The sequence below is a fragment of the Drosophila miranda genome, chromosome XR (assembly GCF_003369915.1).
Source record: "Drosophila miranda strain MSH22 chromosome XR, D.miranda_PacBio2.1, whole genome shotgun sequence".
Lineage (NCBI taxonomy): Eukaryota > Metazoa > Arthropoda > Insecta > Diptera > Drosophilidae > Drosophila > Drosophila miranda.
Window position 1 is genome coordinate 2099560 of NC_046674.1, and position 23076 is coordinate 2122635.

At 46.3% G+C, this 23076-nt stretch overlaps 7 protein-coding genes across 7 annotated transcripts; 4 read left to right on the forward strand and 3 right to left on the reverse strand.

The window, feature by feature from the left end:
* Positions 1 to 1442: 1442 nt before the first annotated feature.
* LOC108152900 (SUMO-activating enzyme subunit 2) lies at positions 1443 to 4025 on the forward strand. Its single transcript, XM_017282546.2, has 4 exons — positions 1443 to 1691; positions 1745 to 1899; positions 1968 to 2255; positions 2319 to 4025. Exons 1-4 carry the CDS (start codon positions 1548 to 1550, stop codon positions 3832 to 3834), a joined length of 2103 nt encoding a protein of 700 aa, XP_017138035.1. The 5' UTR covers positions 1443 to 1547; the 3' UTR covers positions 3835 to 4025.
* A 387-nt stretch (positions 4026 to 4412) lies between these two features.
* LOC108151987 lies at positions 4413 to 5025 on the forward strand. The gene is made up of 2 exons (XM_017280952.2): positions 4413 to 4517; positions 4571 to 5025. Exon 2 carries the CDS (start codon positions 4571 to 4573, stop codon positions 4955 to 4957), a length of 387 nt encoding a protein of 128 aa, XP_017136441.1. The 5' UTR covers positions 4413 to 4517; the 3' UTR covers positions 4958 to 5025.
* A 93-nt stretch (positions 5026 to 5118) lies between these two features.
* LOC108151986 (2-aminoethanethiol dioxygenase) lies at positions 5119 to 6113 on the forward strand. Its single transcript, XM_017280951.2, has one exon. The coding sequence runs from the start codon at positions 5235 to 5237 to the stop codon at positions 5979 to 5981; it is 747 nt and encodes a 248-aa protein (XP_017136440.1). The 5' UTR covers positions 5119 to 5234; the 3' UTR covers positions 5982 to 6113.
* LOC108151985 (lariat debranching enzyme) lies at positions 6099 to 7973 on the reverse strand. Its single transcript, XM_017280950.2, has 2 exons — positions 7699 to 7973; positions 6099 to 7636 (listed from the first exon to the last, which is right to left on the reverse strand). Exons 1-2 carry the CDS (start codon positions 7893 to 7895, stop codon positions 6169 to 6171), a joined length of 1665 nt encoding a protein of 554 aa, XP_017136439.1. The 5' UTR covers positions 7896 to 7973; the 3' UTR covers positions 6099 to 6168.
* A 211-nt stretch (positions 7974 to 8184) lies between these two features.
* LOC108151984 (importin-7) lies at positions 8185 to 13654 on the reverse strand. Its single transcript, XM_017280949.2, has 10 exons — positions 13322 to 13654; positions 12052 to 12287; positions 11476 to 11973; positions 11232 to 11408; positions 11031 to 11176; positions 10175 to 10972; positions 9881 to 10104; positions 9471 to 9781; positions 8934 to 9403; positions 8185 to 8846 (listed from the first exon to the last, which is right to left on the reverse strand). Exons 1-10 carry the CDS (start codon positions 13409 to 13411, stop codon positions 8650 to 8652), a joined length of 3147 nt encoding a protein of 1048 aa, XP_017136438.1. The 5' UTR covers positions 13412 to 13654; the 3' UTR covers positions 8185 to 8649.
* A 1412-nt stretch (positions 13655 to 15066) lies between these two features.
* Positions 15067 to 17254, forward strand: LOC108152390 (actin-related protein 3). The gene is made up of 6 exons (XM_017281688.2): positions 15067 to 15266; positions 15353 to 15533; positions 15594 to 15908; positions 16070 to 16606; positions 16668 to 16751; positions 16822 to 17254. The coding sequence occupies exons 1-6, from the start codon at positions 15223 to 15225 to the stop codon at positions 16915 to 16917; spliced, it is 1257 nt and encodes a 418-aa protein (XP_017137177.1). The 5' UTR covers positions 15067 to 15222; the 3' UTR covers positions 16918 to 17254.
* Positions 17255 to 17336: 82 nt separating this feature from the next.
* On the reverse strand, positions 17337 to 21611 carry LOC108152389 (transcription factor 25). Its single transcript, XM_017281687.2, has 6 exons — positions 21337 to 21611; positions 20868 to 21253; positions 19936 to 20805; positions 19525 to 19851; positions 18007 to 18221; positions 17337 to 17944 (listed from the first exon to the last, which is right to left on the reverse strand). The coding sequence occupies exons 1-6, from the start codon at positions 21490 to 21492 to the stop codon at positions 17784 to 17786; spliced, it is 2115 nt and encodes a 704-aa protein (XP_017137176.1). The 5' UTR covers positions 21493 to 21611; the 3' UTR covers positions 17337 to 17783.
* Between the last annotated feature and the right edge of the window lie 1465 nt (positions 21612 to 23076).

Genomic DNA, 23076 nt, shown 5'->3' on the forward strand with positions numbered 1-23076 from the left:
GCTACCAGAAGTCGTATGCCCGCCCTGTCTTCACGATGCAGAGAATGCTTTTAAGCTTGTGAGAACCTGTAAGCAGAACGAAAAACTCCATTTCTCACGAATGGAGCAGAATGAAGAAGAAGACATATCTTGCGACCGGTCTGCTCGAGTGCATTTATAAAAAAATATGAACTTACCGTACACACCCGTACGCACACGGGCGAAAGAACCTACAAATGCTCTACCTGCTCGAAGTTAGTTAACACAAAATATGAACTAACCGTACACACCCGTAAGCACACGGGCGAAAGACCCTACAAATGCTCGACCTGCTCGAAGGTTTTTAAGACAAAATATGAACTTAACAAACACACCCGTACGCACACGGGCGAAATCCCTAAAAATGCTCCACCTGCTCGAATGGATTTGTGACAAGATATTCACTTAAAAGACACACGCGGGTGATCTATTTCCAAAGACACACAGCGAGAGTGAACGTGATTTCTAGTTTGTACTCATTAAGATAATAAAAAAACCATTGAATTCAATAATGTCTCGATACGTTTACTCTCTTTATATAGCAAACACATACAAATTCATAATACTATACTATACACATTCTAATGGTCTCAGGGAGCAGATCAGCTTACTGAAAAATCATCTGTTTCCAACCCACGTACCAGGTTCCCTGCTCAGCACCGATAATATTGAACTGGAAAACAGCCTGCGTCTTGGAGACAATACCGACGGGTAGAAGAGATTAAACTTTCTTTAAAAATTGAGCTATTTTTCCACTATCCCTGCCTGTATTGGGAGTGGATGCACCAGGTGCAGCAGCACCTACTGTTTCAGCTTGTCCCCCACAAAGAAGTCAACTATAAGGTTTTCGGTGTTCTCCGGCACGCAGGCGTAGCGCGTATCGGCTGCTTTAAGCACTTCATCATGACCAGTAAATTGCTTGGGCTCCCGGCCGATTCATATGGCCATTATTACTTGTGGTGTTAAAAACGGCCATCTTCAACACTGCTTTCGATACATATCGGCGGAAAACGAGAAGAAAAAACAGTAAGTCCATGTATGTTTCCAAAGAATTAAATAATTTAATATATGCCATAGCTGATGGCAGATAAATCAGGCGAACAACCGCCCGAGGCTCAGGGGCGGATCTGCGGCATGAGCAACCATACGCTTAAGAAGTTGTACAAGCTGAAGCTGCAACATGCCCGGAAGTATCGCACAAAAAAGGTGGACGACACCCTCGACGTTTCGGACGTGAGCTCAGAAAGTCTCGACGACTCTCTTAATTTTTAGCATTTTCATTTCTTTATATCATTACAAATACATATCCACAATTCGACCCTAAAATGGATCGGGAAATCGAAACCTTGTCTAAACTTTCTACCCAGTTCGTCGTCAGGGGCACCCTACTGCTACCCCGTTTAGACAGGCCTTAATCGTCTTAAGAAACTTTCCAACACTTGCCACCGGCGTCACTGCAATTTTCGGCTCGCCAATTTTCACATTGAAATAAGATATTTATCAAACGAAGAAGCTTAATTAAATAGAAAATGGCTGCAGCTATCGATGGTGTTCTCCCAGGCACATTGCAAGAGCTGGTAAAAAAGTCCAAGGTGCTGGTTGTTGGCGCGGGCGGGATCGGCTGCGAGGTCCTCAAGAACCTTGTGCTCAGCGGCTTCAACGACATTCAAATTGTGAGTTTTGTGAATTCCACGCGTCGCTTGGCTAAAATTCCCATCCCATTTAGATCGACTTGGACACCATTGACCTGAGTAATCTCAATCGGCAATTTCTTTTTCATCGCGAACACGTGGGAAAATCAAAGGCCCGTGTGGCACGGGAAACTGCTTTGAGCTTCAATCCGGATGCAAAGATAACTGCATACCATGATAGCGTCACATCGTAAGTTCAGTTCCAAGATCTCGCATATTCTCGTCCATATTCTAGTTCTATCTACTGTCTGTTTCCAGCTCCGACTACGGTGTCAGCTTCTTCCAGAAGTTCGATGTAATCCTCAGCGCTCTGGACAATCGTGCTGCCCGCAATCATGTGAATCGCATGTGTCTTAATGCCGATGTTCCTTTGATCGAGAGTGGCACCTCGGGCTACAATGGTCAGGTAGAGCTGATCAAGCGGGGCCTCACCCAATGCTACGAGTGCCCACCCAAGGAGAAGCAACGCAATTTTCCCGGCTGCACCATACGCAACACGCCCTCGGAGCCCATCCACTGCATTGTGTGGGCCAAGCATCTCTTCAAGTGAGTTGAATTCTGAGCCAATCCAATTGAACCGATTCCAAGTCTAACCCCCTTCCATTGTAGTCAACTGTTTGGAGAATCTCTCGATGATGAGGACATTTCTCCAGACGCTGCCGATCCGGATGCCCAGAGTGTCCCCCAAGAATTCGATGCAGGCGCAGGTGGAGACGGTGAGGCGAAGATCAGCAAAGAGAAAACTCCAACGGAGAAGGGCTCGAACAAAGGCAATGTTGTGCGCATCAACACCCGCCAGTGGGCCAAGGATTGCGACTACGATGCTGCGAAGCTCTTCAACAAGTTCTTCGATGAGGACATCAACTACTTGCTGGTAATGTCTAATCTGTGGACCTCGCGAAAGGCCCCAGTGCCCGTTTCTTGGGACACACTTGTGCCCGAAGGGACGACTGATATCCAGCCAGAGTTCGCACGGCAGCATCACAAGGTCTGGACCGTGGAGGAGTGTGCCCATGTCTTTGCCAATACGCTCAAGGAGCTGAGCGCATCATTCCTCAAACTAAAGGCTGATGAAACTCTTGTCTGGGACAAGGATGATCAGCCGGCAATGGACTTTGTGGCCGCCTGCGCCAATGTGCGCTCCTACATCTTTGACATTGAGCGAAGGTCAAGATTTGAAATCAAGTCGATGGCAGGGAATATTATACCCGCAATTGCCACCACCAATGCGATTACTGCTGGCATCTCTGTGATGCGAGCCTTCAATGTCCTTCAGGCCAAATGGGAACAGTGCAAGGCCGTCTATGCCCGTCTTCGCCCCAATGGACGCGGCCAGTTCCTTGTCCCAGATGCCTCCTTGGCAGCACCCAATCCCAGTTGCTATGTCTGCTCCCTAGATCCGGCCATTACCCTCCGCATCGATACCAAGCGTGTTCACATTAAGGAGCTACGCGACGATGTACTGATTAAAACACTCAACATGCTCCATCCAGATGTGGTACTGATGGGCTCTAACTCTATTTTGATCTCTTCGGAGGAGGGTGAAACGACAGATAATGACGACAAGCTGCTGTCCAAAATGAACGTTGTAGACGGCGCAATCCTGAACTGTGATGATTTTCATCAGAACTACAGGCTAAGCGTAATAATATCGCATTTCGATGCAGAACGAGACGATTCTCTCTTCGAGGTGTCTGCCGACTCAAAGAAGTTGCAACCCAAAGAGGAGGAAGAAAAGAAGCCGGACGATGAAACCGACAAAGGAAAGGAATTACGAAAACGTTCTGCCAATGGTGCAGATGTTGCTGCAGATGATGGCCCCTCCACATCGAAGCGTAGTCGTCCAACCGAAATAGAAGACGACGACGACGATGACTGTCTTGTGATCGAAGAGGAAAACGATGAGGATGTAATGGTCGTGGCCACAGATAACCTTTCCGTAGAGAGTCCCGCCAAAACGGCCACCAAGCGAAAGCCCAGCGAAGCGATCGAAGAGGATGAGGATATCACCGAGATATTGGACTCGTCCGACGAGGAGGCAGCCGGACCAACCAAATGCAAACGTTCCAAGATAGAACTGCCCGATCTGAAGATCAATCAAATGGAAGTCATAAACATTGATTGAACAGAGTACAATCTTTCCGTTTAAACATTCTCTAACCAGCTCCATGGAATTTTCTGAATTTTTAAGATTTCAAGAATAACGATGCGAATAATTTAAAGTGATTGACGGTTTTTTTTTTTAAGTGTATTCCTATGTATCCTCAACACTGTGTCTCATGAAATTTTTTATATGAAGAGCAACACATCATACGATAATGAATAATAATAATATCCACAATTTACAACGAGGGGGAACGTTGTGAGTTGCTGCGGACACCGCAACTCTACAGCTATACCCGATACTAAGTCAGTATGGCTCTCCTCCGGCAGACGCCGCTTCGCCTGGGCGAAGTTTTGAAATATTTTTGTAGCAGTGACATATCACAGAAGTCTGGATCCAAAACATTGTTGCTCTCGCTCTTATAGTCTTTGAGCACTAGGCGCTGAAGGGGACGGACAGACGGACAGACAGACATGGCTCAATCGACTCGGCTATTGATGCTGATCAAGAATATATATACTTTATGGGGTCGGAAACGATTCCTTTTGGACGTTACACACATCCACTTTTACCACAAATCTAATATACCCCAATACTCATTTTGAGTATCGGGTATAAAAATCTGAGTTTTGAAAGTGTCATCGATAGCAACCAGTGCTGATTTTTTGTTATCGGCAGTGGGTTAATGTTAATCTAGCCAAGAGGTGAGTGATTTGCCAACGTTTAGAAAGAATTTCAATAAAAACCCGACTTTTAGATGTCCTTTGCTGGCAAAATACTTCAACACAGCGCCCGCCTGTGGAATGGCCTCAGTTCCACGCGTGGATTTCACGTCCTAATGCGCCCCACGGCCATCGCAGCCGGAGTGACCAACAACAGCAATCAAACACAACTGGTGGCCAACAAAAATGTTTCCGCAGGACTGCTGACCCCTGTCTCTACTCTGCTGCAGCATGTCGCCGGCTTTAAAGTCAAGGGACGCCTAAAGAGGCGCTGCAAGGATTGCTACATTGTGGTGCGCCAGGAACGCGGTTATGTCATCTGCCCCACGCATCCGCGCCACAAGCAAATGTCGATGAAGAAACGTGACTACAAGTCTTGGATATTGACACACGCCACCCAGTCCAAGGAACGAGGCTTCTAGTTTTCTGTAGCCCCTACAACTAGCATTTTTCTTTCAAATTTAAATAAAAACATTAAATTTTATCTATAGTGGAAAACTAGGCGTTGCCCAACACTGGTGGCTCAGCTGGAATTTTTTTGTTTATCTCCATTTCTGGACACAAAAATTAGTCGCTTGGTGCCGATCCCGTCGCTTTTCTAAATCTTTCTTGACCGGCGTGCAAGCAAAAAGCAAATACGTCTGACGTCAGTGTACTAATACGGGTGCATTGCTGATAAAACCCGAAAATTCGGGCAAAATGACGGCTCATTTCATGAATGTTCTGCGGCAGGCCTTCAAGACATTCGATCGTGCCAACCACGCCAGCTTCAATGCCAATCTGCAGCACCTCAAGCAGCTAACAGATGAACTCACCTACCGCGATCTTCACATCAAGGAGGAGCTCTTTCGCCCCCACGCTGGGGCATCGTCCCCGTCCCACGCCCAGGGCCGTGCGCCCTGCAGCTACATGCACATCTTTGAAGACGAGCGCTTCTCGATGAGCCTGTTCATTGTGCGTGGCTCCAGTTCCATTCCCCTGCATGACCATCCCATGATGTTTGGCCTGCTTCGCTGTATCTGGGGGAAGCTGCTGGTCCAGAGCTACACACAGCAGCTGGGGCCCGACGAGCCCCTGCACTACGACACGGATCCCATTGTGGTGAAGGTGAACGTCGAGGAGCCCTGCCTGGTGTCACCGGACACTCCCAGCGCCATGGTCACACCACGCAAGCGAAACTATCACCATATAACCGAGGCGGGCAACGGCGTGGCCGCCTTCTTCGATATACTCAGTCCACCCTACGACGCCGACATGCCCATGTATGGCCCACGCAGCTGTCGCTTCTATCGCCCCAAGTCGGATGGGGGCCAAACGCAGCTACACTGCATCCCCTCGCCAGCCACATACTATTGCGATGTGGTGGACACGCCCAAGACCGTTTTGCAATGTGCCTTCAAATGCGCCGACGAAGACTATGCCGAGAACGTCCCAGAGACGCAGTGAAGCCCCGCGTTGGGCTTACAGCAGCAGCATCCCCTAGCCGACTCCATCATTTGTGGACTCCAGTCAAGCCCACAAGCGAGCAAGCATTTTCTGTGTTATTTAAATAAATTTGCCTCCTTTTTTTAAAATTCATTCCGGAATCATGGAATATGTTATTTTATTCTCAGTCAAGCAGAATGGTTAGTATTTAGTCATCGTCTTCGGCTTGATAAATGTTTTGGTTTCTACGCTTTAGTTTCTTGACGCTGGGTGGACTACTGGGAGCTGGCGGGACTGCCTCGACTTTTGGTTTGTCCACTGCCTCCGACTCGGCTGTCTCTGCTGTCTTTGGATCCTCATCTTCCTCAGGCAGATCTATCGCGCTGTCATCTTTTTCTGCTGCAGTAGCATCAGCTGTAACTGTCGGCGCCGGCAAGAACAAATTGAGTTTTCTTTTCGAAGGGGTCACAAGTGGTTCAGGAGGAGGGGAGGAACTGCCTTCGATGGTTTCTTGATCCTGACATTGATCCTGGACGTGAACAATGGTTTCCTCTGCCTTCTGGTCTATGCTTTTAACCGCAACTGCTGGCAGATCCTTGCCATTGGCCAGCAACGCCAGACAGAGTGGATCATCTACACCCAAGACAGAACAGAATGTATTGCTCTGGGGATTTAGATGGGCCGTGGGTTGACCCACGACCATATGCTTATAGTTGGACTGCTCCTGCGGATCAAAGGCAGGCACCGTTCGCTGAAAGTTCTCCGGGATCTTGAGGCTCTGGAATTTGGTGGTCAAAGAATCCAGTTCCTCCTCGGTGGGTGTGAAATTGAAGCGCTCTGCGATGGCGCCAGCCTTCTTGCCCGGCAGGTAGTAGTAGTTCTCCTTCACCGAGATAAGATGATTGGTGCTTTGCAGAATAACAAGCCATTCGGCATCGTATTCAAACGTGGGATTACCTTCAATCGCTTCACTGGGTATGTCCAGCACTTGGAGAAATGCTCGTCGAGGCAGGCATTTGTCCAGAGCAAGAAACTTTGTAACAGCCACTGGTTTGGGTGGCAGCCTAGATGTGCTCTCCTCATCGTCGCTCTCACTACTGCTGCTGCTACTGCTGCTTGAAGAGCCGTCTCCCATTTGGGTTGGGGCTTTGGTTGCGTTTTGGTGTGGCACGAGGGCGGCAAATTTACAATGCAAATGTGCGGCAAACCAGTAAGAGGGCTGTACTGCCTTTAGCAGCTCCTCCAGCGGTCGACTGCCTAGTTGTCCGCTCTCCATGTCAGCCGCAAAATAGGGTTTCTTCCTGAGCAGCTGGGCCTTGTTGCCGTATTCATAGATGCCGGTGGGCCAATCGTGCGACAAGAATATGTCTATCTTACCAGATAGCTGCTTCAGGCGGAACACCTCCAACTGCCGCACGTGATAGACACTGCGACATGTGGATTCCGTGTAGGGCGGGAATTCGTGATGGCCACGCAGGAAGTCGTGTCCCTTGTAGATGCCACTGATGCCTGCAATACGAACGCCGTTCACATTTACCACTCCAGCATAGCCCAGATAATATATATTTGGGGCCACCCATCCGCCGTATGGAAGCTCTTGCAGGTAGTTTGAGGCCTCGTGGTTGCCGCCAATGAAAATAGTCAGCACAGGGGCCACGCACTCCCCGCTGTAATATCTGTGGAACAATAAAGCCATATTAAATGTAAAATACACTGATCTCTTTGCCACTCCACTCACTTGTAAAAGGTACATATATCCAGGTACTTCTTCGGCACAGCCATCGTTTGCAGATCCTCCAGATTGCGCGTGGATTGAAAGTCACCGCAGCATAGCAGGAGATCGATCTTTGTATTGCTCTCCTTCTCGATGCATGCTATGGTGTCGTATATGCGCTCCAGTTCACCGTGCGCGCATCCTTCTATTGCTATTTTCATGTTTCTCTCTTTTTTAATTGTTGGTTTGGTTTGTAAACAATAATAATGCCCGGCAATAAAAAAATGCTAAGAATTTGGCGACTTACAGCACTCATACCAGTGTTGTTGAACGTGCATCCTATATTTATGGCGGCAAAATCAGCTAAATTCAAATGTATTTTATTTTGTCAAATTTCCATTAAATTCAAACGTTAAAAATGATTTTATTTTTCAAAAATATCGATCCATTTACATAATATACGCGTAATGTGAGTGTAAAGAAAATGTATGTGAAATGCTCTGCTTTGAATTCTCATTCTATGACCATTTATCCATATTGTTTTTTGTTTTTCTCGGAGTTCTGGGGGTCGTGCGGGGGCTCGTACAATCTCATTTGATGAGACTTCCTCGTCTTGTCAGTGTGTTGTGTTTTTTTTTGTTTCGTTTCGTTTACATACAAAGATTTACAGTGTGGACTCATTTCGACTTAAGTTTTATCATAATTTAGTTGGCATGGAGTTGCCAAGAAATAGACAGTAAAATATACATCTACAATAAATATATGCGACTATCCCAGGACTGTCGCAGCGGCAGCGCATGCCATGCCTTTAGTACATAGAATGTACGTAGAAACCAAGAGAATGCCTTAAAGCTATAATCAGCATGCCTATTCAGTGTTTTAGTGTTTTTTTTCGTTTTGGAAAGAATATGAGAAACGATCAAGTCAGAAATCGAACTAAGTCTCTGGTGTGGTGTCAGTTTCAGTTTCAGTTAATTAGGAGCCGAACTTGAAGGATGAGGGAACTGTTGTCTGGGGAAAGGCGAAGCCACCTTGCTTCTCAATTAGCTTCGATTCTTTGGCCGCCTTCCGTTGATCGGCGGTCACGACCACATCCTGAAGCGCCCTTGCCTGTTCAGGGGTAAGGTTTGACGTCAGCAGCGCATACCAGGCCTGATCTTGGGCAGAAAGTGCTAAAGGTAGCATGAGGGGAAAGGAACAGAGTGAGAGTCAGAGTCAGAAAAGAGGAATCTATGGGAGGAATCATCGCCAAAACGAACCTGTAATAACTTCCTTAAATGTCCAGTATTCATCGATGGCGCTATCGTTTTCCTCGTCGTCGATTGGCGTGGTGAATGTTTCAAGACCCGTCTCGTTGAGGTCCTCCACAGACTCCTCAGCGTCGTCATTCGACTCGTCGTCATCCTTGACCTCGGCCTTGACCTCAAAGCCAGCCTCGCCCGCTTTCGCTTTGGTGAACTCGGCCAGTTTGTCCAAATAGTTGGGTGCCATTTCGTCCATGTCATCCTCGTCGCTGGACAGAGCCTCCTCACAGTCATCGCCATCCTCCTCCTCCTCCTCCTCTTCGTCCTCCTGGGCCCTGGACTCGTAAGCTCTCTTCAAGCCATCAAAGAGCAGGATCAGCGAGGGCACAATCTTGGCAGCCACCTCACTCAGCACCTGCGGCTTGGCATCGCCCAATGAGATGAGTGTACACAGGCCAAGGACACACAGTTTGCGATCGTGAATGCTGAAAACGAGATGGGGTATGGGGTTAAAACAAAAACAAAGTGAAAGGGTAATCGCCCCAGTCTTACCCCAGAAAACAGTCGGTGTCGTGAAGCCATTGCTTGATGAAATGCGAGCTTATTGGTTCGTTATTCGGCTGCGACATCTTGTCCAGAATGGAGAGCAGCAACTGGGGATTGTAGTAGAGGGCCGCAATCACCACCTGGAGGCACATGGTGCGCAGCTCCGAGGACTGAACCTCGCGTGTTAGGCGCGACAGAGCCAGCTCCACGAACATGTGTATCACTGAATCGATTTGGCCCTTGCACTGCAGAATAATGACCTCCATCAGTTTGGCCGCATGGCACTCTGGATCCTCGCCGGGATTACCAGTGAGCATCTGTCGATAAGATCAGAGAGCATACGATAATGATTAATAACTGGATAGCTTGTTCGATTAGGGAGACGTTTGATCTGGTCTGGGGTCTGGAGTCTTTACCGTTTTGCACATGTCGAGTATGGCCAGGAGTCGGTTGGGATTGGAGAGGAAGGCTGGTGTATCGACCGTCACATAGTTATGCAGCGCCGGCATAATGTCAATGAAGTAATCGATGCCATCCTTCTTGAATACCTGATAGATCAGCTCTAGCATTTGCCACATTTCCGGGGAAATGGCCTTGCACGTCAGATCGTACACCAGAGAAAACGTTTCCTCGTAGAAGTCTGTCTCGAGCAAATGAAATGAAAGATTAGAAAGATGATCAAAAGAAGGATCAAAGCTCTCAAATCTTACCCGTAATGTTGTGCTGGAATATGTGACCCACCACATTGATGACAATGGGATGCAGATTGAGCAGCACTTCGGGGTGCTCCTCCATCACACTCAAAAGGGTTTCGATTGTGTTGAGCAGACTCATGGCGGTGATGGCCTTCTCATCGGATCCCTCCTCCGACTCGAGCACCTGGCTGAAAGTCGTGGCCAAGTGCTGGCAGATCTCGGTGGCCACCGGCAGCAGCTGTGTGGTGAAGGTGCACACAATCTTCTGCATGACATTCGTCAGATCCTCGTTCTCCGTCTCCCGAATGATGGTTAACAGCTCCTTGGTGATCTCCTTGATCTGCGCCTCCACATATGGCGGCGCCTCGTCCTGGGACGATAGGAACATCTGCAGCCCAATGGCGGCCTCCACTTTCACGGGCAACTCCTTGTCTGTCAGCAGGGCATTGGTGGTCAGCCGCATGATCTCTGCCAGAACTTGGGGATTCTTGATCTGTACATCGCAGAAATAGTGCAGCACCCAGCAGGCGCGTGCCCTCATATGCCCAGCGGGATTCTGGAACTCGGGGAACACATATGTCGTCAGCATGGACTCCACCTGGTCCCTGTACAGGGCCTTCTTTAGCAGGACATCGGCTAGGGTGCCGATCATGTGCAGGGCTCCGTCCTTCTGCTTGTTGTCTGCCTGCTGGGATGTTATGATCTGCATTATTGTGGCCATGGCCTTGGGCAGGACGCCCTTGCGCTTCTTGCAGATGGAGTGCAGTAACGATTGGGCAGCTGGCACAGGTGTGGCATAGTCCTCAAATATGTCTGCAAAGGAAATGATCGTTAGCAACAGCAGATCACGAACAGAGAACGTTTCTCTTACCAAACTTTAAGCGAATGTACTCATAGGGATCGCTTTCCCACAGCTCCTGATCGGAGTCCGTGAAGGACATGATCGGAAAGATAACGTCCTGTATGACTGCCACCATATGGGGCTTGATCAGCTTCCAGGTGTACGCATGGCTTACGCTGCAAATAGAAAGTGTAAGGAAATGTAAGGAAAAATGCATCACAAGATACATACGCATTCTTGAGATAGTTTAGCACATCGGTGAGGACACGCGGCGAGACATAGACTCTATTCCGGTACTGGTCGAGGATCTTAAGGAGCACCTCTAAAACACCCTGGCTGAAGGTCGGCAAATACCACTCAGCGAATTTTTGGTACTTTTCACTAACCACATTGCTAGGACTTCCATAGCTACAAATCAAAGGAAGACAAACTATTATTTAGAGTTCCTTGAATTGCCGTTTTTCTGTTAACGAACCGCTCGAACATGCGGACCATGATATGGAGGGCCCACTTCTTGGTCTTCCAGTAGGGGAATTCGGTGCGTTCATCTTCATCCAAGTGCGAGCAATCGGGTACCTCACGATCTGCAATCTGGCGACAGATCTCCATCCACTGCGAAAAGATCTCCTTGGTGATGAGATCCAGCGGCAGGCTGTACTGCGTGAGGGCGTAGTAGATCTTGAGTATTTGTTTCTGCAGGAGAACTGACTGCTCCGACTGCTCGTTGAGAAGCCTAATTATCAGCTGATAGATCATAGGCAGAAGCAGATTCATGGCCTCGTTGAGCGGTGTCCGCTCCTCGGATCGCTTGTACTCGTACGTCTTTACCAGCTGATACATGGTGAGCAGCGCTCCGTTCCATCCATTCAGATCCTGGTTCTGCAGATAGATGCTGATGTTGTCCACCACCTGGGGCCAGCGACCAGGAAAGTCGCTCTTGATGATGTGATTAACGCAGACGGAGAGCTGAATCCTGCAAAGAACAGCACAGCACATCCCATAATTAGTCGAAATGAGAGGTGAAAAACCCTACAACCCAACAATTGCTTACCTGATCAATTCGGGGGCATGGACAATGGCATCCACAACGGTGCCACGGATCATGGCCCGATCCTGTTCGTGTATAGAGAAGGGTATGGGCTCGCCCGGCTTTGCCTCGTGGTCCGACCAGCTGCTGTTGATCAGATTCTTCAAGTAGACGGCACCCGCCTGACGCACCGGCTGCTCCAGCGTCGTTTGCATAACAATTTGCAGAATGGTGGGCACAAATCCAATGATTTTGTGTATCTGCGGGAGAAAGAGAACGAAGTCAAATGAAAATGAAATGTAGATCTAGATTATTTTCCCCATTTTCCACCGATTTGTTTACACAGCTGCTGCTGCTGTCCGGATGGGATGAGTAAGGCGGTGTGCAATGGGTTAAGAGAATTATTTGCCCAAAGCATTACAATGCCGTATCGATGGCACCCGCCGACCCGACCCAGAGGAGGAGGAGGCACGGCACCACTTTAAATTCTGTTCACAATTCCCCAATGAATACTGTAGGCAGCGGAGCCATGGCACCGAACCGTGAGCAGATGCCGGTGGCCGACGACAATTTGCCATAAATGCTGATAAAGTTAATTAACCAATAGAATTAGGAGGGGGGCCTGGAAGGGAGACGGGCATGCAAATCGTTAGATGCTGACTCAGTCGTAATGAGCATGCCCATGGTACAGTGGAGTGAAAGCAATTGGGTAATTGATGAACAAATGAAAACGTCTCTAATTAAGATTCTGTTTCTGAGAGACGCTGGAAACTGGAAACTCGTTTAATCTGGAAAGTGGATTGCGTAAGAATAGAAAATAAACTTAAAAAATGTAATGGCAGAAACATATTTCGCACGCACAGTGCCAGGCAGGAACCACTATTCCCATACATCAAATCGGGGACAAAAGTACTTGTTGCGGTGCCAGGCAATGGGCGCGGAGGAACACAACTCCCTGCCACAAGGTTATTGATAGATGATTGGTAAAACCAATAAAGCTTCTGCCTTCTCTTCCTCGGCCGATATCGGTTTACTGTTGGGCAGAGGCCCCATTACACCCGCTACACCCCCTCCTACACCCACACCGACACCCACACTGACACCAACACCGACACGGACACGGACACCCACACAAAAATCACTGGGCAATGCAATTGTAGAATAAGAGAGAGGGAAGGGAGGTTAAAAGCGAACAATTAAAAAAGCACATGGTTTTTGACGATGGCGCCACCTCAAAGGTCTTTTACATTTGTTTGTCGCAGGAATGGGAGGGGATTAACGATTAAGGACATACCTGGGCCAGTTGATCCTCGGCGGCCTTGCGCTGCTCGGGATTTGGATCAATAGTTGCGCGCAACAGTTCCGTGAGTTTTTGTGCCTCCATTTTCGCCTAGTCGTTGGTCGCCTCTCTCTCTCTCGCTTATTTCCTATTGAATGCACGTTTTGCCGGTCGCTGCTGCTCCTTTGCACTTTGCACAGAACCAAAGCGCCCACAAAGCACCTGCGAGTTGCTCTATTTGTTTCACAAATTGCTACACAACGCCACTGCAAGGGCCTAATTGCAGATATATGCACCCTATAGCTATAAGGAAAAACGTGGAAAAGGCTATGGGACGGCACACACACACCGCCAGTGTGACCGCGGATTTGTCGTTAAAATATACCGTCCGACCCTCAGAAATATACCAAAATATACCGTCTCATTTTAAAAATATACCGTAAATATACTGACGAATTCAAGTTCCGATTTTGATATTTCGTGAAATATTTTTAGCTAGATAGAACATTTAGCCCTGCCCACATAATTTAAGGCCGTTGATGAATACATTTTCTTCAAGGTTGTCTAGTATTTAGTCCTTTCTTTTTTTGTATTTTGACTAAAACAAGGCTTAAACAAAATAGTTCAACCAAAAATAGCAGTCGCAATGTTGCTGGTATTTGAAGACATGATTGGTGTACAGGTGTGTATATCCTATTTCGTTAATTTATTATGAAGAACCTGTTTTCCAAACTGTTTTTAAAACGTAAATAATAAAGAAATTTTTGTATATATAAATCGTAATTAGCGGTATCAGAAAACAGCTATTACATCCCAATTTTTATAAAAAAAAAAATTTTAAATGAGTGTTATCTCAAATTTGTTTAGTTAAAATTGCGAAATAATTTGTACACAGCGATTTGTAATTTAAAACTCATAACAGTAACGTAACGGTCCTGGTATAGGGTATAGAAATGTACATACTCCATACATTTTTGGTTGTGTAGTTACCGTGTTGTTACCATGTAAAAATGGGAAATTTTTGTTGACATTTTTGTTTAAACCATATTTTAGACACAATCAAATAAAAAAGAGGATTTAAAGCTAGTGTTGAGTCCAGGAACGTGAGAATTGCGGATAAAACACAATCGCTTATCTTCATAGGTACTTAGACGTTGGTTGCGTTTTATTTCCTATTTGCAAAAGGAGGTTAATACATTTTATTCTTATATGTAGGTAATATATCTACGCACGCTTCGTCTTTTCTCCCCGCTCTTTCTTCGACTGCTCAAACTAATGTGACCTTCTTGTCTTTTCATAGTGTGGCCATTTTTCTTCTCTCTTTTTTCTTTATGTAGGGTATCTGTGCCCTTGCTTAAAACTAAGTATATACAAGCTAATTTTTCTCGACAACAGCTAGCCATTCGTTTGGGAAATTGATTCATCAATCGGATAAAGTTATGTGTTCAGGTTTGAGGGTCCTAGCTAGATAGTGATATCATACCGAGTATCTAAATCAAGGAATGTAAGTGTCGATCATGGACAGAGAACGATTAACCCATTGTCGACCAAAAGGTATTAAAATACACTCCACGAAAGTTAAGAAACTTGAAGAATTGTAGCAAAGTTCAAATGCAAAATAGGATCATTAGCGGTCATTATGATGGATCTACAGGAAGAGTTTGCATACAGTACTATTTTCTGCAGCTTAAGTCAAGTTCTTTGCATGTTAAAAGAGTGGGGCCTACTGGGTTAAGTTCGCTCATGGGTAAATTATCATGAACTGCTGAGCACTGCCCAAAGGCTAAAGTGACACATCGTTTGACGGAGGTGTGGTTGAAAATATATAAAACTTAAATTTAACTCGGTGTAAAGCGTGAGGCTAATAGTTGACTTCAGCCGGTTTGCTAGAAACAGAAGCACAATCATCAAGGACAATGACAGGCAGGCTACCGGCATGCGTAATCGATGTGGGCACCGGGTAAGTTTAGTCGCAGCCACCGCCTGCGGGGGTCTCCAATTGGAAAAAATAGGTCGTCTGTCTGATAGCGATGTTTACATTTGCAGCTACTCGAAGATGGGATTTGCTGGCAACAAGGAGCCACAGTTCATCATCCCCTCGGCCATAGCCATCAAGGAGTCGGCTCGCGTTGGCGATACCAATACGCGGCGCATCACGAAAGGCATAGAGGACCTAGACTTTTTCATTGGCGATGAAGCCTTCGATGCCACTGGCTACTCCATTAAAGTATGTCGCCACACTGATAAGCTTATCGACATTCCTTAATTTTTATCATCGCCTCTGCAGTACCCGGTGCGTCATGGTCTGGTGGAGGACTGGGACTTAATGGAGCGCTTCCTGGAGCAGTGCATTTTCAAGTACTTGCGCGCGGAGCCCGAGGATCACTACTTCCTGCTGACTGAGCCGCCACTAAATACGCCCGAGAACCGGGAATATACGGCGGAAATTATGTTCGAAACATTCAATGTTCCTGGCCTGTATATCGCAGTGCAGGCCGTGCTGGCCCTGGCTGCCAGTTGGGCTTCCAGATCCGCCGAAGAGCGCACACTCACCGGCATTGTGGTGGACAGTGGCGATGGAGTGACGCACGTTATACCCGTGGTAAATAGAGTGCCCTTCCCATATCTTATCAGCAAATACTTTTTTGACAAAATGTAAAGTAGGAATGGGCTTGGAATAGCCACTAGACTATTTGCAATCCATTGTAGTTTAATCAATTATTTCCCTCTTAAAAATAATTAATTAAGCCTGTTTTTCCTTAGGCCGAGGGCTACGTGATTGGCTCTTGCATCAAGCACATTCCCATTGCTGGCCGCAACATCACATCGTTTATCCAGAGTTTGCTGCGTGAACGGGAGGTGGGCATACCGCCCGAACAAAGCCTCGAAACTGCCAAAGCGATCAAAGAGAAGCACTGCTATATCTGCCCCGACATTGCCAAAGAGTTTGCCAAGTACGACTCAGAGCCAAATAAATGGATACGCAACTTTTCGGGCGTCAACACGGTCACCAAGTCGCCGTTCAACGTCGACGTCGGCTACGAACGCTTCCTGGGACCGGAGATCTTCTTCCATCCCGAGTTCTCGAACCCCGACTTTACCATACCCCTCTCGGAGACTGTCGACAACGTCATCCAGAACTGCCCTATCGACGTGAGGCGTCCGCTGTACAACAACATTGTCCTCAGCGGTGGCTCCACCATGTTCAAGGACTTTGGCAGGCGTCTGCAGCGCGACATCAAGCGATCGGTGGACACGCGCTTACGCATCAGCGAGAACTTATCCGAGGGACGCATTAAGGTTAGCTCACTCACTCTCGTATGAGTCATGCATCTGAATCGGGTTTTTATATATTCCACAGCCAAAACCAATTGACGTTCAAGTGATTACTCACCACATGCAGCGGTATGCAGTGTGGTTTGGCGGCAGCATGTTGGCCTCAACGGTGTGTTACGATCGCCAAGGAGTCCTTACAACTGATGCTCATTGATAATAGTTATTGTTTCTTTTTACAGCCCGAGTTCTATCAGGTGTGTCACACAAAGGCTGCCTACGAGGAGTATGGCCCGAGCATTTGCCGTCACAATCCCGTCTTTGGCACCATGACATAATTAATATGTTCCGATTTGATTCGATTCAGTCGGGGCCAGCCTGTCTAATGCAGCAGTGGTGCAGTTATTATTAATATTTTCAATTTTAAATTTGATTCTATTTGCTTTGATTATGTTGTATTCCATGCGCTAAAGTATTAGTATTAGCTTTTAAAAGCTGTCTAAAAAGTGTGTTAATTCTCTCCCTCTCTCTTTACGGCCAGCGGTTTCGCTCTAATTTCAGCTTAAAAACTCTTAAAAAAAACAACAATTCCGATGTCTGCCAGTTAAATGTTTGGTAATCTGTAAGGTGCATTACTTCTAGATTTTATATCGCACACAAAACCCAAAAAAAAAACAAACATACCCAAGATCTTGAAAAGCATACCCTGCCCTCACCATTCTTACATATATATATATATACGGAAAAAACGCTGTACTTGTCATAGTAATATTTATAATTGCAACAACTGCGAAGCGATAAAGGTTTACAGAAAACAAAACGGAATGAAATGAAATGAAATACCATAAAAAAGAAAAGATAAGAATTATTGTGGAGGAACCTGTTTGTTATATTGATAGGGCATTATTTCAAGTGGCATTAAATAAATCAATAAAACATTCTTTAAGCTCAAAACGTGGCTCCTTTTTGATCTGGAAGCTTGTACTGGAAAAGTTTTATTCAATGCATTGTTCATATGTTCTGTATATGTGTGTGTATCTTTTGTGTGTGTTCGTTTAAATTGATCTAATATATGTATATATATATATATCCTTTCATATCGTATATAAATTTTGTGACGGTGTCGATTTAGCTGATGGGAATATAGCAAAAAGGTTCGGAGTTTCCAAAAAACGTTTTCAAGCTATGACTTTTGAATAATTGACTAATCCACATAGTCGCTGGAGCCCTCCTCCTCGTCGTTGCTGCTGTTCGACTGAGCGGCTGCCGTTTCCGGGGATCGGAGATGCTCCGCAACACGAAAGTTCTGCAGAAAGTCCCGCATGGCATCCATCATCAAAGTGAGCGATTGCTGCAGGCCAACTTCTACAATCGTTTCAGAATTTATAAACATTAGAAATTATGAAATGGGTCGGGGATGAACAAACCTTCGGCTTCGCCGTTGGCTGGCCTGGCCAGCTGCTCTGCAACTGCTGCTGCGGCCGCAGCCTCAGCTGGCGCTAGGGCTGCTGCTGCTCCAACTCCTGCAACCTGGGCCTGTTGTTGAACTGCCGCAATGTTGAACGATGGCAAGAGAGATTGGAAAAACATAGATACGGAGTTGCTGGGGTTGTTTGTAGGACTACTGCTGGATGAAGACTTTCTGCAAAGAATTATTTTTTTTGTATTATTATATAAAGCTAATAAATAGTTAAAACTAGGTATTAACAGGGTATGGGGCTATAGCTGCTGAGGCCTTAAGCTTACTATAGTATTATTATACGTTTGAGGATGTATGTACTTATTTACATATGTACAAGGTTGGTTCTATACGTTATTATATGTTGTGGAGGAATTATTATCTAAAATACTAATTGTGTATATGTATATGTACAGGGATGATTGTTTATGAGGTTATATGTAGTGAATGATTTTAGATTGGTCTAGATAGTTGAGGATTATTTTTGCGTTTTTGGTGTTAGGGTTGGAGATGTATTGCATGGGGTCGGTGTTATGGAATATTGAGGATCTTTGAAGAGAGAGGGCGGGGCATGTGTATAGTATGTGTCTTATGTCTATGGTTGGGTTGTGGCACAGTGGGCATGCGTTGGAGGATGTTTTATCCATGTAGTGGGCATTGGTGAATCTTGTGTGCCCTAGTCTCAATCTATTTAGGATGACTTGGTGTCTTCTGTTAAGGTTGTTTAGGTTTTTGGGGGGAGGATGAGTGGAAGATAGGTTGATAACTTGTTGGTACCAGGGGGAAGTCTTAGTGAGGAGGTCTGTTTGTTTAGTTATGAGGATTTTCTTAAGGTATAGTGAGATGTCGTTAGAATTATGATTGGGGGTATATATGAGGGGTAGTTTGGAGGTAGTTTTGGCTGCGGTGTCAGCAATTTCGTTCCCTTTTATGCCAATGTGGCTAGGTATCCATATAATTGTTATTTTTGGGAAAAGTTTGGTGACGAGGTTACGGATTGTGGTGGGGTAGTACGAGGAATTGTTGGGATTGGTAATTGCGGATATAGAGGAGAGTGAATCAGTGCAGATAGCGTATCTTCCGCGTTTGTTGCGGCTTAGTAGAATGGCTTCGTGGATAGCTATGATTTCGCTGGAAAGGACTGAGGAGTACTGTGGAAGTAGTCCGGATTTTATGGTTGATGTCTCATTGCAGATGCTATAGCTGGTAATGCCTGCTGCTTTGGACCCTTCTGTGTATAGGAAGGTGTGTTGGTGGAGGTTGGATTTGATGGAGTGGAAGAGTTGGTGGAAGACTATTGGGGGGGTGGTGTTTTTATCGTGTTTGGATAGGGTGATGTTGGTTGCTTTAAGGATGGTTGTCATGTTGAATTTATTGGTGTTGGAGGTTTTAATCGGGGAGAACGGTATGAGGTTATTCTGGGATAATAATTCTGCAAAGAATATATATGTACATTTAAGCTAAGGTCTCCCAGCTATTGTCGTACCGTTGATAGCAATTGACACTGTCTGGTGGTGGCAGTGGATCGTAGGTCATAATCGCCTGCTTCTCCTTGGCCACAAAGACGGCCAGGGGAACCTTCTCCTTGTAGTCGGAGAGTATCACATGCCGCAAAATGGGTCGTGGCGGTGTGCCGCCATAGCGTACGGACCGTTTCTCTTTGTATTCACTAACAACAGGGTCTTTGCTTTCGATGCGATCGAGTACGATGTTGACATTGGACTCCAGCCACGGCAGCACCTCGGTCGAACGCCAAACGACTCGAGCACGGCACACATACAAGCACACAAGCTGGTGCAGGGCGGGCGATTGACTGGAGGAAAGGGAAATGGAGAGAGAGCGATAACGTATTAGATAGCGATAATCAAAACCCTCTTCCAGGTGCCAGAACAATCACCTTCCCGACACATCCGAGAAGAAATATGACGAGGCCAGCACGCGCTTATCCGTCTGCACCGACATCTCGTCCAGGAGTGGCCTCAACACAGCCGGAAACATAAGGAGTGCATACTGCAGAGCATCGTTGGAGCGATCACAGGCGCCGTGCAGTGTGTACAGGGCCAGGGCGTAGGAGTAGGCCATGTTGGGGAGCTGCGACAGGTTCCGGGCGACATTGTACTCCTCATAGAACTCCACCAGCCAGCCAAACTGTTTGCTCCTCAGGGCGTAGTAGTCGATGACCAGAATCATGGCCAGCGGATCCGTTTCTGGCTGGAGGCTCAGCAGCAGCTTTGAGATCTCAAACGCTGTGCGGCTGCATGCACGCTCTTCCAGATATTGGGCATGCTTGAAGAGCACAATGTAGAATGAGCGGTTCTCCTGGCGACGGTAGTCCAGGCGGCAGTTGCCTGATGTCAGGCTGAAGTTAATGTGCAGCGACGACTCCAGCAGAAGGAGGGCGCGCTCCAGCAGCTCCGCGGCCAGGGCAAAGTCCTCGGTCATCTTGCAGACCTCGCTCAGCTGGACTAGCGAGTCCACGTGGTAGGGGCAGCGCTTTATAAGCGTGATCAGAAACTCCGAATCGATGCGCTCCAGGGCAGAGAGGAACATGTGCTGCACTCCCTGGTAGTACTGGCTATGCTCGAACGCAAACCACTGTACTGCATCGTTGCTGCTGCTGCTCTTCGTGGACATTGAGGAACCGGGTAACTCGATTGTCGGGAGCAGTTGCATCGTGATGGTGTTCTTGGTGAGCTGTGGCCAGGACTCCCTGGCTGTCACCATATAGGTTGACTTCAGAGTGGGCTTCTGGCGGCCACGCTTGGTTCTGCACAAAAAATGTACCCAATTAGAGCGTAAAGCCACAATAGTTCGGTGGGGATCACTTACTCCACTTTGACCACCCGCTTGCCGAAGGTCCGACGCATCTCGTTGTGCGAATTTAGGTGTCGCAGCTCCACGCTAAGCAGCTTCTTGGTTGCCGAACCGCCAGCAGCTCCAACGGCAGCAGCAGCTGCTGCCTGCTGCTTTACAGATTGCCTGGGCACTGCATAGTAGACTTTGCCCAACAATGGATCTTTCTCGAAGTACTTGTCCTGCCGCTCGTTGTCCTCGCTGCTGATGTGATTACCGCTGGACTTGACTTTCTTCTTGCGCTTCTTTTTCTTCTTTTTGGCAGCGGCACTGGCGTTCGGCAAAGCAGCCGACGGATGCTCCGTTTCGTTGTCATCCTCCTTGAACTCGCTCTCCGAGAGACTCAGGCCGAGCTGATTCAACTGGAATTGGACGCGACGTTGGAGAATGGGCAGTTGACGTTGAGCTGGCAGTCGTTTGGATGATTCAGACAGGGGCTACGTACCAGATCAAATGGATTTAAATGCGATTTGCGATCTCTGACAGTATTGTAGTCCTCCAGCACGTCATTGTCACTCAATTCCTCGCCCTCTTCGTCGTCGGGCGGCGGCGGCAGCTTGTCAGCGTCGCCCTGCAGCTTCTTCAGCATACGCGCAGACATGGTTGTAGACCAGCTCCGCGATATTATATTATATTTAATTTACAAATTTATTCAGATTTTATTAATTTTCGTACAAAATACGTGTGTATTGTGGCTATCGTTGTGTGTTATCGATCAAATATATCGTGTAATTTCGTGTACATTTGCTTGCCAGTCAAGGCAGGTGTTCTGGTGCTAACCGCTACTATCGATGGTTTTGCTACTAACTATACTATCGTGATACTATCGAGCTAGTATCTGTCGCTTGTCTCTTCCTCTCCGCCAGAGGGCGCACACATTGTACTACGAAGCATGATGCAATTATACAAGGTGGTCTCGTCGGCAAAAGTTAGTCCCTTAACGTATGCTAGCAATAAGTGCGAGTGAAGGGCACATAGCATAGTGAGTGTGAGTGAGACGGTATATGTTGATGTTGATTAACCCTTAACATAATGACCATCTCAAACAAAAGGCAGAGTTGGAACATGGCATTCTGATCAAATGCATTATGCAGGCCACCGGCGAACGAAGGTGCAACGGACAGGTGATTGTCAACCCGCTTTTGAAGATCAACTCGAAGCTGAGTGGCATCAACCAAACGCTGAAGAGAGAATTTCGACAGCTTCGTGTCCTACAATAGCCGCTTCCGCAACTCCAATGAAAATTGTATATATGTGTATATGCATATGGTATAAATCTAAATATATACATATAGGGGCAATATGTTTAAGCACAAAGAAGTACCATTAAAGAATAATTATAATTTAATTTATGAATTTTAGCTTTTTGTTGAAGCGGGAGCGGCTGGTGTACGGAACAACACGTAAAATCCCCAGTTCAAAAAAGTCTCTCTGTTTAGTAAAAATACTCTCTATTTATACAATTACTTCTCTATTTATGCCAGTTTTGAGAATGCTTAAATAGAGCTACAAGTTGAAAAGTTGAAGAGGGAATGGCCAGTGGCGGACAACGGCCAATTGATAGCAATGCTGCAACAGTAGATGCTGGTCAAGGTGCTGAAGGATCAAGGTGACCAACAGCAACAGACAGACGGTCAATGCAAGTGAAGGATCACACCGCTTTCGCAACTCCAATGAAAATTGATATATATGCAAAGATAAAAGAGAAAAAGAATATAAAATAGGAGAAGTTTATGAAAAGAAATTCGGAAAAAGAAATAAACTTCAATCGCGATACAAAAAGCAGGTAGTTAAGGAAAATCGACAAAATAAAATATTATAATCAACAATAGAAACAGAATTATACATAAAGATAACATTAAATATTAAGGCAATGTTGTCCATTCTTCCAGAAAATGTATGCGAATATACTTATACTGACTTTTGTTACATTGACGACTTCAGAAGTAATTTACTATACGCATGGTGACTATCTATTGCTCAAAGACGACAGAGACGTTTACACTTATGATCCATACATTGAACTTATCCATATTACTAATTTAAGTTTTTAAAGAGAGATAATTGACATAGAATCCAAATATGTCAACAAATCAATTAATTCAGACGATGAGTGGGAAATATCAATGGACTTAAGTCTACTAAAATTAATGATTTCAGAGTTAGTGCCAAAACGGAATAAAAG